General features: G+C 52.6%; 1 protein-coding gene across 6 annotated transcripts in view; it reads left to right on the top strand.

Moving 5' to 3' along the window:
• AFAP1 (actin filament associated protein 1) overlaps positions 1–21,953 on the top strand; it is a 154,728-nt gene that overhangs the window by 118,621 nt on the left and 14,154 nt on the right. For 5 of the 6 annotated variants that reach the window (XM_040488655.1, XM_040488618.1, XM_040488628.1 and 2 more), the window contains 5 exons: positions 4,071–4,282; positions 8,943–9,088; positions 15,656–15,773; positions 19,151–19,408; positions 21,533–21,647. In XM_040488655.1, coding sequence (XP_040344589.1) covers positions 4,071–4,282; positions 8,943–9,088; positions 15,656–15,773; positions 19,151–19,408; positions 21,533–21,647 — 849 coding nt within the window. The remainder of the gene's footprint in view (positions 1–4,070; positions 4,283–8,942; positions 9,089–15,655; positions 15,774–19,150; positions 19,409–21,532; positions 21,648–21,953) is intronic. The other variant, XM_040488647.1, reaches the window with a different exon arrangement.

Genomic DNA, 21,953 nt, shown 5'->3' with positions numbered 1-21,953 from the left:
GTACCGCTGCCCATTACCGCCCCGAGGCCCTGAAGTGATGGTGAGCGTCAGCCCGGTGCGCTCACATACGGCCACGCGCAGGCTGCGGCCTGAGACGTGCACCCGTCGCCCGGCGCCTGCCCAGTGCAAAGAGGGATCTTCTGTGGGCCCCCTTCTGGTGCTTGCCTGTCCCTGTCTACACTCGGCAGGGGTCGGGAGACACGTGTCCTCATCCTCTCCGCCCCGTCTGTCCACTGCCGGACCAGCGTGCAAGCCCCACCTGGCCTCCGTCTCTGTGCCCTCCAGGCCACCAGGCGCGAGCTGTGACAACTCAGGGTCCTGTGCCGAAACAAGGGCTGCTTCTGCCTCCCGGTTCAGAGCCTCCGATGGTCGTGTCCCAGCCTGATTCCACAGCTGTCCCTCCCATCCTCCTGGGTCACGTTCACACTGCCTGGCTCCCTGGTCACGCCCCAGTGCCCGGCGCAGAGCCTGGCAGACAGGGGCAGTGCAGCCCACGCCCACCGACTGGCTGAATTACCTTCAGCAAATTGTGGAATCTGTCTAGGCCTCAGGTTCCTCCTCCGGGAAATGGGCCCATGCTTACTTTGTCTTCTTAAGAAAGTTAAAGACGAAATCATGAAACACTAAGGTCCATGCTTAATAAGTAATGTTGTTGTTATTTGCTCACCTGATGAGCTTATTTTAAAAAACCCAAGCAGACAGACAGACAGACCAAAGCAGCGTGAGGGCAGTACCGGGGGGAGCAGCCTGGGTACTGAGAAATACAGAAGCGGGGGGAAGGAGAGGTCCCGGGTGTAAGGTGGAGGTCTCTGTGGAGGCAGCATGACCTGAGCTAGTGAGAGGCCTTGCTGGATATTCCCAGGGCCCCTTCTACATCTAGCATTCTGTGACTTTGTGGAGTTTTCAACAGTAGGGTTTTTGGGCACGCGGGGAAAGTCTATACCTCTCCCGTTCTGTCACAACCTGCCCCACAGGACATCAGGCGACCTTTAATCAAGGGGGAGGAAAGAGTCCTCGACATAAGTCGCTGCCCTGGGGTGTTGGCATCCTCGTTCTTGGACACGTGAGCCTTTGGGGGGCAGGCATCTAAGGTGGGCAGGGGAGTTCTGCCGTGGGCGGGACCGGGACCAGCCAGTGGCAGCGTCAGGACGTGTGGTGTCCCCTCCTTCCCCTGGGCGTCTCCTCCCGGCTGATTGTAAGCCAAGGCTCGCCGCAAGTGAAACCACCATCGCACCGGGACCAGAGCCCTCCCGAGAGGGGACCAGAGCCTGGCAGGCAGACGCCACGTTTCTCGCCCCGCGGAGAACACGGGACGCTCGGCCCCGCTCCCGAGAGCGCCTGGCGCTGAGGCCTGAGACGCCAGCGATCCAAACGGCCGCATGCGGGAGTATGTGTCCGTGTCCGGCCCATCGAGCTCTCAGGGAACCTTGAGCCTCCTGCCACGGTTTCGCGAGAAACGTTAGCGTTCAGAGCAAGACTAATCTGAAAGCATCAAACCGAAATTCCCAAACTGTTAAGATACACTGACGTCTCACCTGACACGATGGGTGGGATCTTATAAAAATAAAATTGCCTCCGAATTGCCTCGTGCGGTTCCTGGAACTGACCCGGACCCGGGTGGCCGTTGAGCCTGGCGGGTACGGTTCTCGCAGCAGGACCCGTCCCTCCCTGTCTTTAGCGGGCCTGGCTGCGCTTTGGCGCCATCTGGTGGTGGGTGTGTGCTACAGCTGAAATGTGCATGGGGCCCATCGGGATCCGTGTCCCCCCACCCTGTGACTCCAGATGCCCTAGATGGCTGTGTGTCATTTCCCTGTGCTCCCTCCCCGGAAGATGGGATTTTTAGGCCACCCCTTTCTGGAAGAGCAAAGGGCAGCGAGCCTGGTGGTGGAGGCCTGCTGCCCGATGTGGACGCGTCACTGCGGTGTTCACTGTGTGTAGAGACGGGCCTCGCGTGCACTGTGATTTTCCCTTTTGCCTTTCCCTTTTGGGAACTGAAAACAAATCTGAGGAAGGCGTCAAATACGGTAATTTCATATGGTGTCATGCTCAAACAAAATGAGGATTTGTCCAGTGTAACCATTCCGTTTGGGACTCAGATGTCAAGAAATTGATAGTATTGGTGACTCGGGGCCAGATTCAGCCAGGGAAGAAAATATCACGAGAGCGCCTGGACCTGTTCCAGAGATTACCATCGCCCTGGTTAGTGGAGCCGGGCTCCGTAACTGCCCCTGCCATGGTGCAAGGGCCGTGTGCCCGCGCGAGAGTGCCCCCACGTGCCGAGCTCTGCAACGGAAAGCCACGTGCGAGTGTGAAGGCAGTGTCGTCACTGTTCCCGAGAAGTCATCTAGCTCCTAGGTCTCGTCGCTCACATTCCTCAATAAATATCCTAGCGTCTCACTCCCCCATCACCCTGCGCACCAAGGCCGGGTTCCCGTGATGCTTTCCGAGGTTCCAACAGTCCAGGCACCTCCTGTCCCCCCAAGGCCGCCCTGTCCCTGAACTGCTCCTGCCAGCCCCAGTCACAATGTCTGTCAGTGCCCTGGAGCCCACCGCCTCCTTGTGAAACTTGGTCACCTGTGTGTCCACTAGGTTCCTGGAGAGCAGTCGCTGGCCTGAACAAGTCACAGGTCCAGAGAGACCCCCTCCTTCACAAAGGAGCCCTTTCAGACTCCGGTTGGACTCCAGCCTCTCTTCCTGTCCCTGCAGCCTCTCCTAGATGTGTGAGACGCGAGGAGCTCGGGTCCCAGGCACTTGAGCCGATGGGCGGGCTTCTCCCCTTGTTCCCCTGTTTCACAAGTATGGCAGCTTCGCCCCAAATGAAAATTCTAGTTCCAGGAGAAGCAGTGCACCTTGCGGTAGAACTGATGTCACCCTGAGCCAAATGAAGACTTAACATTTTACCTGTGCACTTTATGCGTGAATTCGTCGAGCAAATGATTATACGTGATGTAGAAAGCATCGCTATGGGCCCTGTAACTTACCTGTGTGTTGGGGGTTTTGTTTTGTGATTGTGATTTGTGTATAGCATTTATCCTTTGCTAATGGAGCGTGTAAGACGCAGGACTGTGTGTGTTAGACGTGGAAAGAAGCAAAATCGTGCTCCCAAGCCCTTTGGAAAAGGCGATACAAAACCCGAATTGGAGAGAGTTTGTTTTGTTTTTGAGCAGGGTGTGGGTGTGGGTGTGGGTGTGGGTGTGTGCACATGCATGCGTGAGTGGAAGGAGTAGTGCAATGACTTGTGAAATCCTTGTATCGTTTCTTCCTTTCTGGCCAGGGTTCTAAGCCCCACGCACTCCCTTCCTGCGTCTCAAGGGCGGGGGGCAGCCATCTCCTAGCATCACGGAGCGGGAGGAAGCAGCAGCCACCCTGTGAAATCTGGTTTTCTGCCCTGTTAGTTCACATACTGATGATGTCTTTGGTGTCAGAGACCTACGCCTTCAGACTCCGGCGTTCCCGTCCCGTCTGGGCGCGCTCCACCGGTCGGACAAAATCGTCAAACGCGAGGGCTGCGGGAAAGGCCAGGAGGCATCTTTGCCTTCTTTCTGTAGGACTCTCGTGCCCAGGACCTTCCATCATTTGCTGGAATGCGTCCAGCAGTGGGGGACTCCGTGCCCCCCAAGGCCTCCTATTCCTTGCAGAGTAGGAGAGTAGAGTTCCCTTTTTGGGTAGTGTTTTTCTCACGTGATGCCAGAACCCCCCTCCCCCGTAGCTTCTGCCCCGGCCGTGTCATTTTGCAGCTGCCCGGAGTGAATCTCGTCCTTTTCCATATGGTGTCCCTTTGGTCATGTAAGACGACCACTGCGTCCTTTCCCTCCCACCCTGCAAACACCGACCCCAGATCGCCACGAAACCCCTAACCTTCCCAGACCCGCTCCCTGGCACGCACCCCCCCACCCCCAATGCGGGCCCTCGGGGGCTTCTGGGGGGAGGGGGCGCCTGCCTTCCCAGGAGTCCCCTACCGCGTGAAGCGAGCCACTGGGTGGGGGCAGCCCTTCCCGTTGGCGTAAACTTGCACTTGCAGGTGTGCGGGGGGCGGTTCCGCGCTGACGGTCTCCGTGGTCCCCTTGCAGGCTATCTCAACGTGCTCTCCAACAGCCGCTGGCGGGAGCGCTGGTGTCGGGTCAAGGACAACAAGCTCATTTTCCACAAGGACAGGACCGACCTCAAGACCCACATCGTTTCCATCCCTCTGCGCGGCTGTGACGTGATCCCTGGGTTGGACTCCAAACACCCCCTGACCTTCCGGCTGCTTCGCAATGGACAGGAGGTCGCGGTGCTGGAGGTGAGGTGCTGCCCGAGGCCACCCTCGGAGACCTGCCGGGCGCTTTTCCTTCCTGCCCGGTCCCCGCTGCCGGCCCCGGGGCACCGTGCTGCCGGTCGTGTCCCTCGTGTGTGCCGTGGGGACCCCCTCTCTGTGATGGTGCGAGTAGCCAGCGCCCCCTCTCACTGCACGGTGCAGGCCCCCCCCCCCGTCTCCAGACGCCACCTCGCTTCCTGTCGTCCGCGCGCGTTGGCGCGGTTAAATACACAGTTCCACACAGCGCACTGCTTTTTCAGAGTAAAGTCACCCCTTTCTCCCCTAACGATGGTCTGCCTTTGAAACAATGGTATTTCTTTCACTTGCCCTTCGGAATGTTCTTCACAGACGGAACAGGTGTTTTTAGACAACCTTATAGACGGCGGCTCACGGGCCAGTCACACGGAAATCCCAAAAGAACACCTTTCGCTTTCAGGAGCCCTCTGCTTGGTGTGCATGCAATACGTGCTTGCCTGCTTTTTGGGAACTTCTTATTCCCTGATGCGGAAAAGCAGTCGACACTGGTCTCTTCACTATCTGCTGACAACTTCGGATTTTATTTTTCATCTATTATACTATTAATTTATTTCTACCCCCTATTAATTCAGACCTTCTTTTTTCTGGCCCTTTGTTCATTCACATTACCATGACTTAGACACAAAGACACGCACACGCACACACACGCGTCCACAAACACCAGGCGTGTGAACTTCAGAGCACGTGGACACGGGCTGTGCAGTTGATGGTCTGGGAGGTCTTGATGGGAGACAGGTGTTTGTTCCAGAGACTCTTTTCACAGAAACTGTCTCCGACAGGGGCGGGACCAGACTAGCTCCGGAGTGCTCCCTCCCACGGGGCTGCGGGCCTGTGAAGCTGGCCAGGACCCACTATGTGCTCCGGGCCCCGGGCCCCAGGCCCCGTGCTGTGGAACAGCGGGATCACACTGCGTGTTTTTTCCCTCATGGCCTTTTGATTCGCCTGTAAAACAGGAGTGTCAGGCCGGAATCTGCACTTTTGCAAACGTGGGCCGAAAACCGTAGAGTGGGCGCAGGGGAGAGAGCTGAAAACCCAAAGGAGGAGACAACGTCCTGGATGTAAAACAAGGCGGGTCGGGTCTCCCGTGCGAGCTGAGCCTGGGCAGCAGACCTGGGGCGGGGAGCCAGGGAGGGAAGGCGCCCTTGTGCGTCTGCAGCCCGCAGGCGGGGCGGCCCCTTCCCCGTGTTTCCTCCCTGTCCCCGTCATTAGTCACGCGCACGCACACGGCCACACGCAGGCAGCCCCACCTCGGTCAGTCATGAGATGCGGCACGCCAGCCAGTAACTGTAATCTGTATGTCTTCTAAGGTCACTTTAACTTTTATTTGGAGGCAATCTCAGAATTACGGGAAAGTTGTGCTAGCAGTGGGAAAATCTCCAAGCACCCTCCACCGTATCCCGCGATAGAAGCGTCTTGCCGTGTGCGGGATCTCGGGCGCTCCCCCCGCACCCCCCTTCCTCTCCTTCTGTGTAACGTTTCTCAGACTTTTACGGCCACGTTGCCCCTTTATTCCTTCAATACTTCCTTGCACATGTGCTAAAAACAGAGGTATTCCCTTACCGAAACCACAATATAATTATCAAAATCAGGAAATGGTCGTTCACACCCTCCTGTTACCTGATTCTTCGACCTTAGTCGGCGTTTCTGATCTCCACAGTGTTCCTCGAAGGCACGAGGAAACCCCAGCCAACGCCTCTTGGTCCAGCTGGCTCTTTTCCCGGCACAGAGACGTGCAGAGGTTACAGACCATTTACCGCATGGAGGCCCTCGGTCTGGGCGCATCTCTGTCTCCTCGCTGTTAGACTGCGGGCAGGCCTCCCTGGCGGGAGCCGTGGAAGCAGGGCTGTGTGCTGCAGGCCACATGGGCAGGCGCATCCGTCACTTGGCCCCTCGGCTGGTGGTGTTAACTGATCCCTTGGGCAGGGTGTCTGCAAGGCTTCCCCCTGCATAGTCACTGCCTTCCTTTTGTCTTTTTTTTTTTTTTTTAATTTTTTTCAGTGTTTATTTTAGGAAGAGAGAGAGCATGAGCAGGGGAGGGGCAGAGAGAGAGGGAGACACAGAATCCGAAGCAGGTTCCAGGCTCTGAGCTGTCCGCACCGAGCCCGACACGGGGCTCAAACTCACAAACTGAGAGATCGTGACCTGAGCCGAAACCGGACGCTTAACGGACTGAACCACCCAGGCGCCCCCCCACTTTGTTTTTAAAAGCATCATGGGGAAGTTACTTCGAGGCCGTCTATGTAGATATCCTGTTATCACTCAGAATTTCACCTGCTAATTTTGTCATCCATTGATGAGGTGACCATCGTCGTGGCAACTAAATCACACTTTGGATTCCCATTATTCCTTCTGTGCTCCTTAGTTAGCCTCTACTGTAAGGAAGGGTCTCCCTTCCTCCCGTTAATTATTAATCCCTTATGTACGTATATCTGCGGGGATTCACAGCATATTGTTTTTCTCAGTGATTATAATGCCTTATTTGGTGGAAAACTCCCAGATTTGGTCAGCAGAAGTCCCTCTGAACTTTGCTTGCCCCTGTGGTCCTTGCTGTGTCCCTGTAATAAGATGCCGTGGTCCCCTTCATTCTTTGAGCACTTTCCTTACGTTGTGATACAGTAAGATGCTCCAGGCTTATCTCGTACCTTCCCTTGGCCCAGGCCTGGAACCAGCCATGTCTCCGGACAGCTCCTAGTGGAATCCCCCTGGTGGCAGTGGGAAATAGGGGTGTGTGTGTGTGTGTGTGTGTGTGTGTGTGTGTGTGGCACACGTGCACTACATGTCTTCGTGCACGTGTATGTGTTACATGTGTGGTACATATTTCTAAGTGTGCATGTATATACATATGTGCATTCACACACCCACATCTGTATTAAAAGTTACGATCATAACCAAGACCTCTAATTTCAGTCCAGCATCACAGGGTTGTTTTTTAAAAAGCCTATTAGAAAATTCTATAGAGTAAACTATGAGGAAAACAACGAATAAACTCTAGTGTCACTATATCAATCACACATTACGTGGCGTGTGAAAACACTTTTAAAAATGATGGGGCGCCTGGGTGGCGCAGTCGGTTAAGCGTCCGGCTTTAGCCAGGTCACGATCTCGCGGTCCGTGAGTTCGAGCCCCACGTCAGGCTCTGGGCTGATGGCTCAGAGCCTGGAGCCTGTTTCCGATTCTGTGTCTCCCTCTCTCTCTGCCCCTCCCCCGTTCATGCTCTGTCTCTCTCTGTCCCAAAAATAAATAAAAACGTTGAAAAAAAAATTTAAAAAAAAATAAAAATAAAAAAAAAATAAAAATGCTTAGATAAAATAGTTACAGATGCCTCAGTGTAGATTGAGTCATAGATACTTTCTTGATCCAGATTTTGCTTGGGGAAGGACAGGAAGATGAAAGAGAACAACACATTTGGGATTTTTATTTACCCAAGTATTTAAATGCATTCACTTTTGCTCCCCAAACTTTGGTTACCTTCTCCCCCGGGGAGGCGCGTAACTCGAGTCCATTTGCTTTGTCCTGGGGCCTCACGCCCTACCGGCCAGGAGGGAGCCGTTACTGCCAGCCAATTTTATGATCACAAGAAAAATAGCTCCTCTCATGTTAACGGCTCTGGGAATATTTACAATTATGTGTATTCTGATCAGCGTTCAACTTGCCAAGGCTACGAATACAAAACTTCATTTTCTTGGAGTCTTTAAGCTTAACTTAGCAGATCTGTCTTTATATTAAAATTTAGTCATTTTAGTAAAAATATTTCTTTTCTTTCCCATTCTGTTAACTTACGTGCTTAATAACTCAGCATCCCCTACCTTTTTAAACATTGTATTTTGATTAATCAAATGCTTCAAATATCGTTATAAAGTAAAGTATCTGATTTTCTAAATCACACGATAAGGATGATTTAAAAATTTAATGAACAGGATCTTGAAGATATATTTCCGACTTGCAAATTCAACGGATCAAATTTGGGATGGGGACCATTTCGAACATCTTAAAGCTATACCATGCACCAAGCGGGGCAATGACTATAAAACGTGATTACGCTTACATAAAGTTATATAGACTCGTCTACACTTACATAAACTGGTAGAAAACTTCGCTGATTTTTTTGTGCTATCTTAAGAGAATTAAGATTGCCATTTCAGGCCCATTTAGGAGACCCCCCCCCCCCCACCAAGGGCCGCAGTGGGACAGGGTTTGGCCCCCCCCAGAGGCGCGGGCCCCATCGAGATGCCAGGTGAGGCTGGCCGGGGCTGGGGGACTCCTTTTTTCTGGCCAGACACTTTCTAGGCTGCTTCCTTCAGCTGCAATTTCACTCCCATAGCAATTTCCACACCTTGCACCTGCTGCCGTCCCCCAGACCGGACGGCATCGCGGGGCTCAATCTTGTTTCCTTGGGTGTAAGTCCGTGCGTGACTTCCGGTGTCCAGGCTTGGTGTGCACGCGGCGTGGGCCTGTCACTCAGGCCGGGACCGTGGCTCTGTCCTCTGTGCCGGCTCCGTGCTTCCTGTTCCCTTCCCTTTTCTGCCCCTCCGTCTCTGCTGCGGTTGGGAAGTGTGGGGCTCGTTACCATCACTTAAGTAAATGCTCGCTCCTCCCTTCCCCCCGCTAGGCGTCCTCCTCAGAGGACATGGGCAGATGGATCGGGATTTTGCTGGCTGAGACGGGCTCCTCCACAGACCCCGGGGCCCTGCACTACGACTACATCGACGTGGAGACGTCCGCGAACGTCATTCAGACAGCCAAGCAAACCTTCTGGTAAGACCCCTGGGAAGTGGCACCAAAGCTAAACAGTGCTCCCTTTCACGGATTTTTTCACTGCCTGTGCGCGTAGCCTCAGGGGGAAGGAAGACCACTAAAGACTCTCCCTTTGGCGTTACATTGATCTGAACTTTGCTGAAATGTTTGTCATTCCCACTTTCTGTTGGAGTGCTTTCTATCGGAGCAGAGGTTGGCAGGCTTTTTCCATCAGGTGCCAGAAGTGTTTTCGGCTTTGTGGGCCACGTTCCCTGTTAAAACTGCCCGGCTCTGCCATCGAATGGCCATGCTGCGTCCCGATAAAACTTTATTTGCGGAAGCAGGCAGTGGGCTGGCCGTGGCCCGCGGGCCGTAGCTCTCTGGTCCCTGCGCTCAGGGAACACTTTGATGCGACACGTGACTTCCATATTGCTGTCACTGGAGCGGAATTTTCAGAGTCATCAGTCATGTACTTTTAAAACTTAAATTGCGATCTCATTTTTTAAAAAAGGCTTGTATGTCTGAAAACATCCCTTTGATTCCTATTTCTGTAAAGTAATGATGACAAAGCAGCACCTCTCAAGGTGAGGGGCCCAGACCCCTGAGGGCATTCGAGACTCTTGCGGGCAGTTCCAGGGGCCAAAACCGGTTTCATAATAACACTGGTCTGAAAGCCTGTGCCCTGCGGTTGTGCTGGGGAGGTGCTGGGTGAGGAGGAAGGAACCCAGGCGGGTCCCGCGCAGCATTTACTACGTGGAGATTCCGGACAAGTGGTCTGGAGGCTCTCGGTGCCTCGGCTCCCTCTGGAGAGGCCAGGCTTTTCCCGGTCTCGCGTCTGCGATCCCCAGGCGCCTGCTTCTGCTTCCCTCACAGACAGTCTGTAGGGACGGAGGGTCTGCGTTTGGGGCCGAGGCGAGGTGGGTAGAAACAAAGCGGGTGATGGGGTTTACCATCCACACGTGCTGCTAAACGTGCCGGCAGCCATGGGCAGACCCTCAGTCAGACGGTGAGTCCCTTTGAGTGCGAAGAAGATGAGCCCCCGTGTCCACACTGGCACTCGCCTGCTCCCCCCGAGTCCCGTCATCCTTTTTGCCACACACGTGGTGTCTACGGCGAATTTGAGCCGTGTTCCTGCGTCCCTCGAGCGGCACTGGGGAGTGAACGTTTCTTGCTTGGCTGAGATGTTCTGGGGCGAATAGAGGAACGTGGGCTCGTGTTAGGGATCGAGCCACGTGTTACCCCCAACTGAGGTGAATCAGTAGCCTTGACAACATGACTTAGTTTTGGTGCAGCTTTTCCAGCCGATCTCCAGTAACGCTTAGCGGTTTTTCTCAAGTGTGGACTTCCTGTTCTTAGTGTCAGAATCAGAGTGACTCAGTCAAGTCACTGAGTCAACTGACTCTTCTGTTCATATTCGTCGTTTCTCTGTGATAACACCCTGTCTGGTCAACAAAATGCAGGTGAATTGCAGTGAACCCCCCTCGTCATTCGGCACATGCAGTAATTGAAAAACGTTTAATCAAGTGGCTCTTTAAGACGTGTGACATCACTCTGGGTTTTGCAAAATCTCCATGTCTAGAGTGACATAAAAGAAAGGAGGTTATGGTTTTTAGCTGCTTCTTTGGAATTTACTAGATTCTGGAGCCTCTCTGAGTGCACCCGTGACCTCAGCTGTAATCACCAAAGTACTCATCGCATGTCTGACAGGCCCCGAGTGGCCGCGTTTCCCCCAGAAATGAGCGGAATATTAATCTAAACCAAATGTGGGAAGGCCACATTTTTGAGAAAGGAACGTAGATTGCAATATTGAGAAATCATTTATTAAAAAGATGCGTGCAAGGAGTTTATGCCTGCAAGGCTCTTTGGTACCTCGTTAAAATCTTTATAGGTGTTAGCAATAAAGTGTATTTTCGTTTGTCAGTTTGCAAGCTAAAAATTCTTACAAAACTTGAGAGAAGGCATTTAACAAGTAAATAATGTTCAGAATATAAATTATGGCAGCTCGCCAGTACAATAAATGTCCTGGGATTAAAATAATTTTTGCTTTGACGCAAATGGCAGCTGGTTAATGAATGTTTCCAAGGTCTTGGGCGGGGGGCGGGGGGGGGTGGGGGAGTGTCTGTGCGTTGGTTATGTGTGAGGGGAAAGGACAGTGATGTGTTTTGGGAAGAGAGCAGTAAAAATATAGTAATTTAAATTCTCCCGGGAAAAGTAGCGTATTTCAGAATATTAATAATGGTAAACAGTTGGAACCTGTTTTCCCACGGCCTAGCCTAGCTTTAAGTGAGATGTATCGATTATATGGTACAAGAGAGACGTTCTGAATGTTCTTCCTGACACTGATTTCAAGTCACACTCCGTTTGGAGACCCACAAGGCTATGGAAGTAGTGACGACACGCTAAAAGGCTGTGGATCAGGGTGGACGGAGAGAGGGCAGTGGACAGGCCGGAAGGGAGCTGTTGTCTTGAGTCACCTTCCCGTGAACCCCTCAAAACAGGGATGCACCTTGCGGGTACGGTGCTCGGTAAGATAAGCCAGATGCAAGAGGACGCGGTCTGTCTGCCTCGCTCCCATGGGGTCTGAAGCTGGCGGATTCGGAGAGGCCGGAAGCTGACGCGGGGCCCAGGGCCCCGGGGGCGGGGAGGGAGGGAGGGTGTCATGGGGACGGAGGTTCAGAGGAGGAAGGTCTGGGGGTGGAGGGCGGTGCCGGCCGCCCAGCAGCGTGAATGGACTCAGTGCCCCAGATCCATACACTTGGCAGTCCGTATCTTACCACGGTACGCGTACTTCTGTGAGCGTCTTACGGTCTTGATTTAGCAGGTAGCGTGTGCTCTGTTATCTCATGTCCACTTTTATGTTTGGTTAAAACCCCTATTGTGGAAAGAGCAGCAGGCAGAAGATGGGGGCCTAGCACGCAGACGGGGCTCGCCTTGCAGCTTAGGGCCCGGAGACCTGTGTGGGGGGGGGGGGGTGCAGGTCCCCCGCCGTAAGGCCCAGGCCTCTTCCAACGGGGCCGTCCCGCGTGTCCACGACCTCTCTGGGGTCTGTTCCCAGCTTCTGTCCCGCCCCTGCTGGAGCCCACTCCTTCCTGGCGACTGTGCCCCAGCGTGCCCACCGCCACACGTCAAGCACTCGACGGTCCCCACCGTGCGTGTTCCCGACACGCGGTCCGTGACCACCACGGCGGCTGTGTGTCACAGTGCTCGCCGACCACACGTGCACACGGTGACTCAGCCCATGATGCCTTCAAATGGGACATTTAAATTAGAAAACCTTAAATGCATATCTTTGAACAAAAAACCTTCTGTCATGGCAGAGTTCTTAAATTTTTTGTTTAAGTTTTTTCTCTTCTTGTCTTTTTCTTTCCTACACATTTCCTGTTCCTATATGTAATTTCATAGAATCATCCTACACATTTGTGTCCGTTCTCTTCACGTTGAAGAGTGCACGTGTGAGGCGGGACCACGCGCCGTGGCCTTGGCCCAGCAGAGGTGGTGCCTGTGCTTAGACGGATGGGACAGACAGATGGGAAGGGGCCCCCTCGGACCACAGGCTCCTCCTCTCCTCACAGAACCACAGGCTGGCCTCACTGTAAGACCTCTTTCCCAGGCCTGCCCTCACCAGTTTCATTTTCTCCCATTTTTATGCACCTAGCTACCACAGAAATCTAAGATCCCGTGAAGAAACACAAGTTTTTAAAAATACATGTATTTTTATTCCAGACTATTTTTTTTCTGGAACTCTTTTAGTAACATGATTATTTCACATTTTATTAGTTTTCATTAAGAACTTTTCCTTTTTGTAATATCACATTAGTTTTGTATTTGGAAAGCCAATTATATAAACAAAACCGGGCGGATGATAGAGACTAAAAACTATTTTCTCACCTCAATGATAATAAAGGTACAGCATATAGTATTTGTCCTGTGACTTGCTTAATTCACTTAGTGTGGTGTCTTCCAGATTAATCCATGTTGTCACATATGGTGGGATTTCCTCTCTTTTATTTATTTATTTTTAATTTAATTTAATTTAATTTAATTTTTTAATTTACATCCAAATTAGTTAGCATATAGTGCAACAATGATTTCAGGAGTAGATTCCTTAGTGCCTCTCCTCCCTCCCCCAACCCCTCCAGTAACCCCCAGTTTGTTCTCCATTTTTATGAGTCTCTTCTGTTTTGTCCCCCTCCCTGTTTTTATATTATTTTTGCTTCCCTTCCCTTATGTTCATCTGTTTTGTCTCTTAAAGTCCTCCTGTGAGTGAAGTCATATGATTTTTGTTTTTCTCTGACTGACTAATTTTACTTAGCATAATACCCTCCCGTTCCATCCACATAGTTGCAAATGGCAAGATTTCATTCTTTTTGACTGCAATGGAGTAATACTCCATTGTATATATATACCACATCTTCTTTATCCATTCATCCATCGACGGACATTTGGGCTCTTTCCGTAGTTTGGCTACTGTCGATAGTGCTGCTATAAACATTGGGGTGCATGTGTCCCTTTGAAACAGCACACCTGTATCCCGTGGATAAATGCCTAGTAGTGCAATTGCTGGGTCGCAGGGTAGTTCTCTTTTTAGTTTTTTGAGGAACCTTTTTCAGAGTGGCTGCACCAGCTTGCATTCCCACCAGCAGTGCAAGAGATCCTCTCTCTCCCCATCCTCGCCAACATCTGTTGTTGCCTGAGTTGTTGTTAGCCATTCTGACAGGTGTCAGGTGGTATCTCATTGTGGTTCTGATTTGTATTTCCCTGATGATGTTCATGTGTCAGTTGGCCATCTGGATGTCTTCCTTGGAGAAGTGTCTATTCATGTCTTTTGCCCATTTCTTGACTGGATTATTTGTTTTTTGGATGTTGAGTTTGATAAGTTCTTTGTAGATTTTGGATACTAACCCTTTATCTGATATGTCATTTGCAAATATCTTCTCCCATTCTGTCGGTTGCCTTTTAGTTTTGCTGATTGTTTCCTTCGCTGTGCAGAAGCTTTTTATTTGGATGAGGTCCCAATAGTTCATGCCTCCGGAGACGTGTTGAGTAAGAAGTTGCTGCGGGCAAGATCAAAGAGGCTTTTGCCTGCTTTCTCCTCGAGGATTTTCATGGCTTCCCATCTTACATTGAGGTCTTTCATCCATTTTGAGCTTATTTTTGTGTCTGGTGTAAGAAAGTGGTCCAGGTTCATTCTTCTGCATGTCGCTGTCCAGTTTTCCCAGCACCACTTGCCGAGGAGACTGTCTTTTTTCCATTGGGTATTCTTTCCTGTTTTGTCAAAGATCAGTTGGCCATACGTTTGTGGGTCCATTTCTGGGTTCTCTATTCTGTTTCATTGATCTGCGTGTCTGTTTTTGTGCCAGTGCCATACTGTCTTGATGGTTACAGCTTTGTAATATATCTTGAAGTCCGGAGGCTACTTTAGTTTAGCTATTTACTTATTTATTTTAGTTTAGAGAGGGTGCTGTCTAGGTTATCTCCTCCCTGGGTATTTACATCTTTCACTCCTCACAAACATAAACTTCACGAGTAAACTGTTCACACGTGCACACATCCAGCACGTATAGGCCGAGCACCTTGTGGCCAGATTCCTGAGGTCCAGGAATGGGCAAGAGTGACCACGGCCATGTTCTCCTGAGGCTGACGTCGTGGGGGACGAGCATAAAGACACATCAGGTGGCGATTAGCAATATGCACAAGCAGAAAGGTAGCGGCACTGAAGCCCTTACTGTGCGGTTTCAGGGAGGGGCTCTCGTGTGCCAGGGTAAATTCCCACCGGGGCTGAAAGACCAGAGGGACCTCGGGAGCAAAGCTGCTGCGCAGGGCGGCCTGCAGGGTGGTTGGTGAGAGGGAGAAGCAGGGAGGTAGCGGGCTGGTGGTGGAGCCCCGCAGGCCACGCGGCACTCTGACTGCTGTGGGAGCGTCACGGCCGCCAGTTCAGAGCAGGGGGTGGCCCCATCTGGCTTTCCCCCTGGAGACGTGTTGGCCGCTGTCAGGGAAGGAGGCACCCACGGGAGGCGAGTGGCTTGAGGTAGCGATGCTGCATGAACACTGGGAACTGGAGAAATGTGTGCTGACAGTGCCCTAAGGAGCTTGGGCTCCACGAACATTCCCCAGAAAGGCCGCATAGTAAATACTTCAGCTTTGCCAGCTGGGAGTCTCTGCCTCAGGGCGTTCATGTTAGCAGGCTCCTGGAAGAAGCCCGTAAAGCACTGGAAAGCAGCCACAGATGGTGCGCGCCCAGCGGAGGGTCAAGGCCGAGCCCCAGCCAGCAGGCAGCCGGCCGGGCGCCCCTGCCGCGCACTGCAGATAGGAAACCTGTCGCTTGTGTTGAACAGCTGGGTCACGTGCCGGCACCGCGTCATGTCCCAGCATGCGTGATCTCTGGTCCTGGCCGCAGCCCTGCAGGCGGTGTTCCCTAGTCTTACAGGAGAGCAGCCTGTCCTTGCCGTAACCCAGCACCCCACTTCTGCCGGCGTGCCGGCTCGCGCTTCTGTCCCCCGTCACCTCCGGTCCGGCCTGAGCATCCAGCCCATCTCGGGTGAGACTCTGGGTGGCTTGGAGGGGCCTAACTCACCTCCTTTCTTGCAGCTTCATGAACAGGCGTGGCGTCTCCACTAACCCGTACCTGGGGAGCACCTCCAACGGCTACGCCCACCCCAGCGGCATGGCGCTGCATTACGACGATGTCCCCTGCATTAACGGCTCGGTGAGTGCGCCACTCGTACAGGGGTCCGGGCTCGGCTGTGTCAGAGGCGGGACAGCGCGAGGGTTCCTGTAATCCGGGACCCCGATTTCAGGCCAGGCGCCAGAGGGCTTTTGGCCGTGCTCTGAGGCGGGATGGAACCCGTGTCCCTCTCTCCCGGGCTTGTTTGTGACCTTAGTGTGCATCTGAGCAAGTGGGTACCTGGACACCAGTACGCTGTCATTCAGCGTCCACGTCATTGTGTCTCAACACGTCCTAAAATGTGGGACGTAGGACGGCACCTCAGATATGTCAAAATAGAGCCCAGGCTCGGTTCTCAGGGAGCAGAAGGGACATGTTGCCTCGGCGTAGTGGCCGCACCTCAGACTCAAGGCGTCTTCCCCCTTGGTGGCCTTGGAGCACCCGGGACGCCCGGCCCCTGGTCCAGAGCGGCTTATCTGCCCGTAGGAATGCAGTGCAGGTGCTCAGTGACAGCTCTGCGTGGCCTCAGGCTGGCCGGCTCGGTTCTCAGTACTTTGTGTCCTGTACGCAATGAGCGGACCTCATCAGTAAACTCTTACCACATCTCCACATTCTTTGCCGAACAGAACAGCCGTCACTGAGCACACTCCCTGGGCCAGGCCCCGTGCCGTCCTCCGGGCCACCAGGGGAGAGGCCCTCGAGGAACCATCTTACCGTTGGTCCCCCGGTTTTGGGTGGGCTTAAAGTTGGCATCGCGTCAGGATACGTTTCGAAGTTTGGCATAGAATGTGTTTATTGTTGTGTTTTTCAAATCTTGGAAGGTATTTTGGACTTTTTTTCCGGCTGTTTTGCTCACCTGTTCTTTTCTCGGTACTTGGATGGACGTCCCCAATCAGCCCCCTCTTTTGTGTGGTCATCAAATCCACACCTGCCCAAGGCAGGCACCGGGAGATCACGGCCTTCTCGAGGGAAGTGCGGGGGTCAGGCAAGGACTCCTGGAGCTCAGAAGTAGAAGCAAACTGAAAAGAAGGTTACTGTGGTCTGGGTCAGAGGTGACCAGCTGGCTATCAAATGTAGTGATGTCATGTGTCTGTCCCCAGGGTCTTGGATAGCTTGCCCTGGGCGTTCCTCCCTCCACCCCCTCGGGCCTGCCCTGGGGTTCCTGTAGGGCCCCGTCCGCAGGCTCTTTACTGGGTTCCTTATCGCGCAGTCCCTCCTCCCTGCCTGCCCATCCTCTCTCCCTCCTTCCTGATTTGCCGCATGGCCCCTAGCTCCCAGGGTCTGCACTAGGGATTGAAGACACAACACAGGAGTTGTAGCCTCTGTCCCCCGGTGGCCTTCCGACTCAGGGAGGGCTGCATGGTGGCCCCTGTGAGAGCAGGTTCTCGGGCAGTCTCTCTGCCTTCCTAGGCACTGGCTAGGGCCGGCCCCTGGCTGTGCTGGCCTCCGTTTGCTCCGTGCAGCCACCAGCTCCTGTTGACAGAGTGGCCTTACCCCTGGTGGTAGGTCCAGCCACCCACTCGCTCCCACGCAGTCGTGAGCTTCTCTGAGCCCTTGGTCCCAGGCGCCCCCTGTGTTGGAAAGACAACACACAAAACGGTCTCTGGGCCTTCCCACCCAAAGGCCCTTCTGCGTCCCTCTTCCTCCAAGGGTTTTCTGCCTTCTTCCTTACCTTCCACACGGAGGGCTCAGGGAGAGCTGGGTGGGCTGGCACGAGCACGCCCCTTCCACCCCTCCATCCCTTTAGGTTTGTGTCACGGGGGTTCAGCCCGTCCCCAGGAATGAGCTTTCCTTCGAGCACCCGCAGCGTCGTCCGATTCAGACATAAAAACCCACCATTCTGGAAGGACTCTGCATTTAGGAATTGTTTCTGCACGTGTGTGCGGCAACTTGAGGTCCCAGGTGCAGTATCTGTGGCTCTCTCGCTTGCTGAGGGCTTCCTGGAAGCCAAGGCCCCTCTTTAAACTGCTTCTGTTTTCCGGGCTCCAGCACCAGGAGGCCGTCCCTTGTTCGGGAGGCTTCCTTCCTCAGTTTTACGAAGTTCGTGCTTTCTGACCCCAAACCTGGCATTTTGTCAGGGTCTCGACTTCAGTGATCCTTGACCCTCAGTGCCCCCCTGACGCCAGCGCGAGATAAAAGCGGGTCTCAAAAGGGACCTTCTGAGGTACTTTTAATCTAGAAACGTCCGTGGAGTATCAGTTTCTAAGTGTTCCATGTGACTCGATCCTTTGGCATTTGGGGAGGTGATGGTCCAGTCTGGAGCGTTCAGATAACCCTGGACAGCTGTGTGCCGGGCTGCCCCCGCGGGGCCGTCAGCCCAGGCTTGTGCGCAGGGGCCGCGGCGTGTAGATGGCGGGCGGGTCCCCGCATCACAGAAATAGACACGTCAAAGCGGCTGCAACAGACAGAAGCGCCCCTCCCGTGAGACTCAGACCGCTTCTATTTTTGTAACAAAAGGCTGTAATTATAGTGTGCTGCCAGAAGGATGTAAAAATAGGGTAAAATGAGCACAACCTAGGAATTAATATTTCTCTCTTTTTTGGAAAGTGCAAAGCAATTGGTAAAGACCTTTCGGTCTCTGGCTGTGGTTCTGAGTCTGGGTTTACTTCACACTTGAATGTCCTTGTTCTAAAGTGGCCCGTAGTTATTTTAGTCCTTTGTGAAAACCTTTCCTGCTAAAACAACACCATTATATCCGCCATATTCTGAAATGTCCTCTTTTCTGTGATGATTTGATTTCTTTCTTTCAACAGACTGTGTTTTGGTCGCTGTGCTTTCTTCAGGTAGAACAGAGTGTGGCACCCGGGTGCACACTGATGGTCACCTGTAACACCTGAGCCGCTGACGCGTGCGTGACAGACAGGTGGAGTCAGGAGGTGGTGTCACCCTGGGGCACCTGCAGCTTGGAGGCAGCGCCGTGCGCAGCTGGGGCCGGGCTCTGTGCCACGGTCTCCTCCCGCATCTTGAGATTCCCCGTGGGATATAGAGGGGTCAACAGTTTCGAAGCACTTAAAACAACGTCTGGGCCTTAGTAATTACTGTAAAATAAAGCGCTTTCTGGGCCGAGGTTTCTGGGCCCCCAGGCTGTCACATGGCTTCCGCTCTCTGGATTGGGGCTTCCAAAATTGGGGTCTTTAAAGAAAAAATGTCAAATCCTTTTTGTTTTCCCCTCTACTTTTAAAGAAAGGAACAAAACAAAAACTTCATAAGCCACTTACCCTGGGAATGATCTTAAGGAAAAAAGCAACCCCTCCTGAGTCTCCCAAAGTAGAAAAGTTGTCCGCTTACGTGTGTGTGCATGCGCGTGTGTGTTCTTGGTAACGGCGTGGAGTACACGTATGCGTTTTGGGGGGTACTAATAATGTCTCTGCTATGCTTTCTGTGGCCGAGGGCACTAACGACGAAGCTGTGTGTTGCAGTGGGACCCTGAAGACGGCCCTCCTGCTTCCCGTGCCAGAGGCCTGGGAGAAGAGGTGCTCTATGATAACGCAGTCCTGTACGATAACTTGCCGTCTCCGAAAATCTTTGCGCGCTACCCGCCTGCTGACAGAAAGGCTTCTAGGCCGTCTGCCGACAGACTGTCCTGTAACCATTACAAATACCCTCCCTCCTGCACCCAGTCTGCCACTAACACCTCTTCTCTGGGGAGGGCGTCTTCTGTCGGGCTCAGCTCCCAGGTACAGCATCTCCTTCCATCCTGTTCTAGAATTGTCTGAACCGCGGGCCTCCTGCAGGGCGTTACAAGGATAGTGTAGCCCCCAGCTCGCAGTGGCTGAGACCCATCAAGGGTGAAGCGGGATTTTGTCCTCAACTAGAACAGAATTTGCAAATGTAATCGATGTTTTGCTGCCCAGGAACTGATCAAACACTCCTAACTAGTTCATGGCTTAAGCACTGTGTTTCTTGGCCTAAATCTGGCTCTTTTTCTATTCTTGGAAAATTCCCCAGTGAATATTGTGCATTACGTTGACTTAAGGCAAAGGTTTCAAAAAAGGACAGGGACAGTATAACTCTCCAGAACATTCTTGCACTGCAAGCTCTTTACAATATGTTCCCATCGCACGTACGTGAGGAACGCTGGACTCCAGGTACGACTTGCTTTTGGTCTTTAAACATAGAACAGGATCTTCAAGATGCTACAGTATTTTTCTGCAACGAGTCTAAAGCGTACTGCCTGAGACCAAGTAGTAACGAGGATTTTGGGTTATCACTGAATAAATAAGCTGGATGTTGAACTGCTGTCTGCTCTGTACCTCCTAGTTACGGCAGACGATAACATTGCAGTGTCAGTGCTAATCTGGTGTGTTCATGCATTTTCCGCCCGAGGACTTTCTGTACTTGACATACAGATCTAAGCACCACGATATGAGAATACTCTACAAACATGAAGCAGAGGGGTACACTTTAAATTACATTCTTTTTGCTCCATTTTTGGGGTAACCGTAGGAAGCAGTGACTGCCTGGTAAGGTCCTAGCGCTTCGCGCGGCGGAGGCTGGCAGAGCTCTAACCAGCTCATCGATTTCACCAAAATCCCAGGGAAGGTTTGTTTGTTTCTGATTTTTAACAACCACTGCTCAGATCTGTGAAGATTCACTCAGTGAACACGAATGTGTCTACGGACTTCTCTCCTTTTATTGGCATAAAAGTTCTGTTAGGTGGAAATTGTGGGACAAGTATGCCATCTGGCACATTGGCTTTGTCCCCAGATTAGTCTGGAATGACTCGATACGTTATTTCGATGTGCTTGTTTTTATTCGTTTTTACTCTGTTTTAAGGTAGGAGACACGTTTGTAAGTTGAATAGTAGAGCCTTTAGGTTTCCTGTGCTAGTTTGGTCATTTTGACCAAATAACAGGGGACCTGGTGTTTAATGGAGAGGTCTTTCAGTTAGTGAGCACCTACGGTTTGCCGTATGTTGTGCACGTGTCTGGCGTGTCGCCTGACTTTTTTAGGAACCCTGTGGGGAGGACTCGGTATATTTATGTTTTTTTTTTAATGAGCGAATGGAGGCTCCGAAAGTTGTAACGACTTGCTCAGCGTGTCCCAAATCATAGAGTCAGAGCCTGAAGCTCCGTCTGTCCACCTCCCCACCACTGGGCCCACAATAGCAGCAAACGAAGCATTGTGGGAAAGCGTGGGTCTGGAGTCGACGTTTGCCGCCACTCTGGGTTGATTGATGACATAAGTAAGGTCCACGTGTATCATGTAAGCAAAACCCAGCATCTGTTGGCTTGCAGCGAAGGAGTAGAGGTACCGTTGAATCCTTCCCAAGAACCGACTGCATTCATACTGGTCCTGTGTCACTCTCCCTGCTTCTGTCCTCTGGCCCGCCCATGAACCAGAAGGTAGTTACCTGTCCCATGAGGACGTCAGGCAGTGGCAGGGCCCTTTGAGCAGAAATCTGATGCTCGGCCATGCCGCTCCCCTAAAGAGAATCCCCCAGAAAGACGAGCCGTTTGTTTTTAGAAACGCAAACTTTTAGGAATCCCCACCAAATGCTCTCGGATATTCTACTGCCTGTGCCAGCTTCTTGGTTAGCGTTTATGATCTCCCAATAGAAGCGTATATAACTTTCATTGCATCCCAACTGGAGACATCCAAGTTCCTCACTGGCCTCGGACCTCCGCTCCAGACCCACGTAAGCCAGAGCAGGAAAACCACAGCAGCTCAGTGTTTGGAACGCACGCTGGCTTTCCGTCCGTGCTAGGTTATAGGAAGGATTCAGAGACTGAGACAACTTACTGAAAACAAGAAGTATTTTTTATTGTCTGTTTTTAATTTCCTTCTGCTTGTTTTGACAGCTGAAGGGTAAAAAGCCCCCGGCAGCCTCCAGTGGGGTCCCGGGGAAGGGGAAGACTCCAAGCAGTCAGCAAAAACAAGCCGATTCGGCATCCAGCGTGAAACGCACGCCTTCAAGTAAGTTCACCGTCCGGATCCTTTCTAGTTTCAGGTGCGGTTCGCAGGGCTGGGGCCGTAAGAGCCGTCTTCTCACCTGCTCAGGTAGAGATGCCAGGTGTGGGGGTCCGGTGGAGAGCGGGGACTGCGTTCATCGTCACCCTGCCTCCTTGCCGGGCCGAAGACGGGTGACGGTCTCTTAACTCCGCTCTTCTGAGCGCTGTCTGAAAGGAGAAGCAAAGCTGACCGGTTAGGCGTACAGGCGGCGTGCAACCGCTCTGACGCTGTTTCCCTAGGACACGATTGTAGGCGCCCTGGGCTTCGGGT

This window comes from Herpailurus yagouaroundi, unplaced genomic scaffold (genome assembly GCF_014898765.1).
Source record: "Herpailurus yagouaroundi ecotype Mexico unplaced genomic scaffold, PumYag 28, whole genome shotgun sequence".
NCBI lineage: Eukaryota > Metazoa > Chordata > Mammalia > Carnivora > Felidae > Herpailurus > Herpailurus yagouaroundi.
Note: the sequence above shows the minus strand (reverse complement) of the source record. Positions and strands in the feature narration are given on the sequence as shown.